This window comes from Lactuca sativa, chromosome 5 (assembly GCF_002870075.4).
Source record: "Lactuca sativa cultivar Salinas chromosome 5, Lsat_Salinas_v11, whole genome shotgun sequence".
Taxonomy (NCBI): domain Eukaryota; kingdom Viridiplantae; phylum Streptophyta; class Magnoliopsida; order Asterales; family Asteraceae; genus Lactuca; species Lactuca sativa.
The window spans coordinates 275,114,914-275,121,521 of NC_056627.2; the positions used below are offsets into that span (position 1 = coordinate 275,114,914).

Sequence of the window (6,608 nt, forward strand, 5' to 3'; positions counted from 1 at the left end):
TATAAAACCTTTTAAACAAATTATTTTATAAAAACTAAAATTTCATTAAACTAGAAAGAAAACTAATACACACCAAAAAAAATTACAACATAGAATTTAAAATTATAAAAACTAAAAATTTAAATTACGGAGCCTAGAAATTCAAACACGCAAGACGCGAGAACTTAAAACACAACACTAGTTCATTCACAATGTTGACGTCATTTATCGGACAACCTCATAACTTGCCAAAACTCAACAAACTGAAAAGGTTTGTTAGTTTCTACACGAAAAACTTCAAGAGCAGTGACCAACAAAATTCCATCAGTTTCACCATTCACTGCTTCATGCTTAATCCTAAGAAACACAGTATGAAACTATGTGTGTATTTTCTCCATTTAGGGAAAAGTTGATATTTATTTCATGGTTGACCAACTTCGTGGTTGTATCTTTCACCGACTCTCGTCCAGAAAGTACACATAGTGACATTAAAGTTGATTGGCTCTTCAACTACTTCAGTCCATGAACGAGCTAGAAAGATCTCTTCGTTCATGGACCAAACACAGACCATTTTTAAGAGATGAAGTTTTGAAGATAAAAAATAAAAATTCTTGAAGAGTTGAATTAAAAAGATGAAGAATGAAGAATGATGGTGGTATTTATAGTAGATGATTGAGGGTTTAAAATTTTGAAATTTTGAAAAAAAAAACGATTATATTTTGAAAAGAATGCATTATTTTGAAAATAAAGTATTTTTTGAAAATGAAAAAATTGATTAAATGATAAAAGAAAAAAAGAACACAAAAGCTACACTCTCTTTCTTCGATAGCTTTCTACCGAATTAACCCACCGAACTCGGCATCCCGAGTTGGTGGCATGGTGTTTATCGAGGCCAACTCGGACATACCCAGTATTGCAACTGCCTACTCTCCCGAGTCTAAGGCTGAAAGGAGCGGGAGTCGCTACAACACTCGTTACACTCGCTAGAAGGCCTTGAACACCGCCCCTAGCGCTTGCTAAGGGGGTCGCTAATATCCGTTCGTTACAAACTTGGCGAAAAGAGAGAGAATTGGAAGAATGGATCTGATTGGTCGAAGAAATAAAATCAAAAGCCAACTTTCTCTGTTTCTGGTCCCCGTGGACTCCGTCTCCCATCACTACCACCTATCTACAACCCGATGCTTAGTTCTTGTGGCTTTCCATGAAGATTCCGGCAAACCTGTGGCCATTTTTGTTCCTGTTCCAGCGAATAAGGTTGTTCTGATCAGTAATTTCTCCGATATTCTACTGTTTAAGACCTTTTGCAGCCTCATATTTGTCAACTCCATCTACCGACTCATCTCTTTTCCATAAAACTCCATAGATTCCCCGCAACCAGAGAGCGAGATAGGAAAAGGAGAGTCGTCAGAAGTGTCCGAGCTCATGCTCTGGCTTTGAATTCTGGTAGGTGGCAGGAGTTTTAATTTGGGAATTACTCAATTACAAATGGAGCGCCTCGTGCATATTGGTAATTAGTGGTTCCGGATATACACCATGTTGCAACTATTGTTAGACGGTTATCGTGCTTTTAACCTATCTTTTCACAAGGTTGTTTTCCCCTTTCACTACTTGCTTAACTATTTATTCCTTCAATTAGATGCTTAATTTGGTTGTAAAGTTTGCTTTTGCATCTGTTTTTACTTGTGAAAAAGATTAACCTTTGAGTTTTTTTTTAAATCCAGGATCAATTAGAATTGAATTGAGGATATAAAGTTTACAATTTCGCTATGAATTCACTGTTTTATGTTGGTATTCAACATGAAATTGGGTTGGATCTTTTAGGAAATTGGGTTGATTATATCAATATGCTTGGTTTGAATGTTATGGATAAGCCTGCATTAGAGGATTTTGCCTCCACAAAGTAAGCTTGTTTTCACCAGTACACTTCTTATAACATGCATGTATGTGATTTGTGTTGAAGCAATCTAATAGATTTAGATTGGGGTGGCTATGTATGTAGGTTTGATGTTGTTATACATTTTGTTGGATTAAAGGCAGTTGGTGAAAGTGTAAAGAAGCCATTGATTTACTTATTATTTGTGTTGATGATATCAAAGCTTTGGATTTTCTTGTTTACCTTGACATATTTGTTTCCAATGCAATATAGGCTTTGGATATTAAATCTTTGAAACCTGCAATATAAAATCAATTGTCAAGGAAGTTGGTGTGAACTATAACAAGTGTTACTCGTATGTTTGGACAAAACGTCTTCAATAAAAAACGTAGCAAATTTGACCCACTGGCTTGGAGTTTTTTCTTCAATTGCCTGTAGGGATGAATGCTTCCCCAATATCAAATTTTTTATTCTGTGATAAATCCCATAAGTTTTAATTCAAAAAATTATGGAGTTCATAGGGGATATATATATTTTTACCATCACTCTAGTTGATTAACCATGTTTCATTCTCATTTTCTTTTACCTTTGTCTACTATTGAAAAAAAAAACGTTTCCCCATTCTCCTTTTTTATCTTGTTTCAAAACTTTTTGATTGATGAACTTGGCTGTAATTAATTTTCTTCTTAGTTTAATGTATTATATGAAATAAAGCTAATATCAATTGCAAGACCTTGAATTTTGTTGTGATTTGATTGATATTTGTGCATAAAAATTTTTTGTGTATTAAAATAAAATAATTTAATTAAGTTAGAAAAAAAATGTTAAGAGTGTTACCATTCCATACCAAATACTAAAATTAAGTGTTAAATAAAGAAAAAATGAGGTAGCATTCAAAAAACTTATGTGGCTGCAAGGAATATTACCACTCTTGTTAGCCTAATACACTTTCAGCCTTAAAGAATTGAAGCTATAATTAGTAATTAATATATATATATATATATATATATATATATATATATATATATATATATATATATATATATATATATAGTTACTTTCAAATGTTTTTCAAATCTATTGTGTGACTGTATGATTGATTCTGGACCAATCATTTTAGTTATTTTAAGAAAGTAATTAATGCATATTAAATGCTGAAGATGTAATTAATACCTATTATATCTTCAACATGTAATATGCATTAATTACTTTGTTAAAATAACTAAAATGATTGGTCCAGAATCAGTCATACATGCTCACAATAGATAGTGAAAACAAAATAACCTAACCCTATATATATATATATATATATATATATATATATATATATATATATATATATATATATTTGTGTGGGAATGCAGAAAACGAGCCACAAGCCCTAGCTTAAGCCCAAATACCACACTCCGAGTTCCCATTGTATGTCCGACATAACGATAACAGAACCCCATCACTCAGCCCACACGTTTTATACACTTTGGTTCTACCTCTTCTTTATTCTAAATCACGCGCCCACGCGCTCACCGTCACAGTATACTGTATACTGTATACTCACATGCCCCCTACCCCCGCCATTAACATTAAACCCCACACCTTTCTCGATACCTTCACTTTCTCCATTCTCGTGTCCCTCCCATTTCATCTCATCTCATTTCCCTTCCATTCCACTCCACGCCAATTCCTCCCTCTTCTTTAGCCCCAATCCCTAAATCAAAATTATTATTCACTACATTTCACGATGCCTGCCGCCGCTGCACCACCCACACCCGCCGAAACCCTCGACGAAACCACCACCCTTCTATGCCACCTTCTGCCGGCTTCCCTCTCCATCAACTCTTTCCCGGGCCGATGGCAAGTATTGCGTTCCAAACTTGCAACTCTCAAGTCGCTTCTCTCTGAACTCTCCTATTCCACTCACTGGTCTGAAAACCAACTCCTTATAACGCTACTACCCAACCTCCTATCCACCCTCCGCCGCATCCAGACCTTATGCGATCGGTGCACCGATTCTACCTACACCGCTGGAAAGTTACTGATGCAAAGCGATCTTGATATGGCTGCCGGGTGGCTCTCCAAACAGCTTCACGACCTCGATTTGCTACTTCGCTCCGGCGTTCTTCGTCAGTCCAACGCGATTGTGCTCTCTCAACCAGCACCTGGCTCTGCTAAAGAAGATTTGAGTTTGTTTGTTAGAGACCTTTTTACCAGATTGCAGATCGGAGGTGTGGAGTTTAAGAGAAAGGCATTGGAATCGCTTATTCAATTACTTGTTGAAGACGAGAAGGCGGCGACGTTGGTTGCTAAGGAAGGTAACATCGGTTATTTGATTAATTTATTTGATGTGAATACTCATCGGGAACAATCGGTATCTGCGATATCTATCCTTGCCTGTGCAAGCGATCAATCTAGAAAAACGGTTTTCGAGGAGGGTGGACTAGGGCCTTTGTTGAGAATCGTTGAATCCGGTTCGCTTCCATTGAAGGAAAAGGCGTCGATGGCCGTGGAAGCAATCACTGCCGATCCTGATAATGCATGGGCGATTTCAGCCTACGGCGGTGTTCCGATACTTCTTGATGTCTGCAGGTGTGGATCTTTAACAGCACAATCTCACGCAATAGGTGCGATTAGAAACGTGGCTTCCGTTGAAGATATTCGCGCCTCCTTAGGTGAAGAAGCCGCCGTTCCGGTGATAGTTGGGTTACTGGTATCAGGTTCCGCCGCCGCGAAAGAGAAAGCGGCCAATTGCATCTCCATCCTCGCATCATCGGGCGAGTATTTTAGGGGTATGATAATTCAAGAGAAAGGTTTGCAAAAGCTGTTACAATTACTTCACCAATCTTCAAATCCAGATACAATTGAACACATATTACGCGCAATTCACTCCCTCTCATCCTCAGATTCAGTTTCTCGGTTATTATCTACGTCATCTATCTTCATAACACAAATCTCAGGAATCATAAAGCAAGGGAATTTCACTCTCCAACAAATCTCAGTCTCCATATTAGCTAATCTGTCAATTAACGACGCTAACAAGCGTGCAATCGCCGGATGTATGGGATCTCTGGTCAAACTACTGGAATTTGCAAAACCGGCAGGGTTACAAGATTCAGCGATGAAATCGTTGGTTTCTCTATTAACAATAAAACCTAACAGGAAGGAATTCGTGAAGGACGAAAAGAACATGATGAGATTGGTTCAGATGTTAGATCCGACGAACGAATCGGTCCCAAAAAAATACCCGGTAGCGATTGTCCACGCGTTGATGACCGGAGGCAGCAACGGTTGCCGGAAAAGGCTGGTAGATGCCGGAGCTCACGGTCATTTACAAAGTTTAACTGAAATGAACGTCGCCGGAGCTAAAAAAGCGTCTCAGAGACTCTCCGGCAACCGTCTCAAAAATATATTCAGCCGGACATGGAGGGAATAGAAATAAAGAAAATATCTCTAACCCCCGCCAAGAAAAAGGTAAATTTATTTATTTTCATAATTACACGCGTTTATCTATTAATTCTGACATCTGCCACATCCAATGCCAAGTAAGCATTTTGCTAGGTTGGAAGTGTCACGTGGATTATTCATCCATGAAAATCCCGCAATTGCCCTTTTGCGTATTTAACGTTTAATCCCTTGTATTTGACTCACTGACTTCCTTGATTCCTGAAGCATTTAATGTGCCCTGTTGAAGTAAAACCCCACCAAAAGCCAATTGGGCCCACAGCATACCACATGGGTGGGTCCCACGTTTTAGTCTAGCCACCTAGATGTGTGGGTTCTATATTTGCTTTCACATGACTCATTGTCGTTTGTTTATTAAGTCCGTGAAAATTGATTATAAAAAATGATAAAAAATATATATATATATATATATATATATATATATATATATATATATATATATATATATATATATATATATATATATTATTAAAAGTAATTAATTGAAATAATTGGCTTACATTTTGCAGGGGCTTGGTTTTGGACTAACTACTGTGTCTTGCTAAAGAAGCCAACAACCAAAAACCTTGCTTTATATATATAAAAAAAATCCCCCAAAAATGATTTAATTATTATACGAAAGTTACATAACAACGTACGGATGCGGATTTTAGGGAGTGTCCTCGTTTTTTTTTTTTTTTTTTTTAGTAGTGTTTGGTTTGTTATTAATTTTTTTAATGTACATTAGACTAGATGAGGCTACTTGTTTTTAGTGTAATGGCCAAATCTTGGGTTTAGGAAGTGTGAATGAGAATTTGTTGGTGAGTTTGTTTTTATATAAATATTTAATTACTCATAGACTTTGTTGTGTTATATGTTGACAATTGAAAATTTGGAAGGGTCTTTGTCTTGAATCATGATACTTTGGGGTGTGAATGTGACTAATTGAAGGTTGAAATCTTAGTTTGTGATGTTTTGTTGTTATTTATCAAAATGTATTTTGATTAAAATGAGGTAATTGTCATGAGTTTCGACTGAAAATGGACCCCACATGAGCTCATGAGGATCTGCGACTGTAATATACATATACATACATATATAAAGTAAAGAATAGAAAAGAAAAACAAAGTATATAACAAAAAAGTATAAGATAAGAGGAAGAAACGGCGTAATTGAAGGAGGACTGAAATTACATAGAGAGAGACTCATGAGAAAAAGTGTGCATAAATAAATGTATGAATATACCCGGTGTTGTGAAATTGATTATCGTTTTTATACAGTTTAAAATACTTTTTTTTGTTGTGGACAACGGGGCCATACT

At 36.5% G+C, this 6,608-nt stretch overlaps 1 protein-coding gene across 1 annotated transcript; it reads left to right on the forward strand.

The window, feature by feature from the left end:
• Positions 1-3,436: 3,436 nt before the first annotated feature.
• On the forward strand, positions 3,437-6,201 carry LOC111878837 (uncharacterized). Its single transcript, XM_023875325.3, has 2 exons — positions 3,437-5,317; positions 5,818-6,201. The coding sequence occupies exon 1, from the start codon at positions 3,591-3,593 to the stop codon at positions 5,277-5,279; it is 1,689 nt and encodes a 562-aa protein (XP_023731093.1). The 5' UTR covers positions 3,437-3,590; the 3' UTR covers positions 5,280-5,317; positions 5,818-6,201.
• The last annotated feature ends 407 nt before the right edge of the window (positions 6,202-6,608 follow it).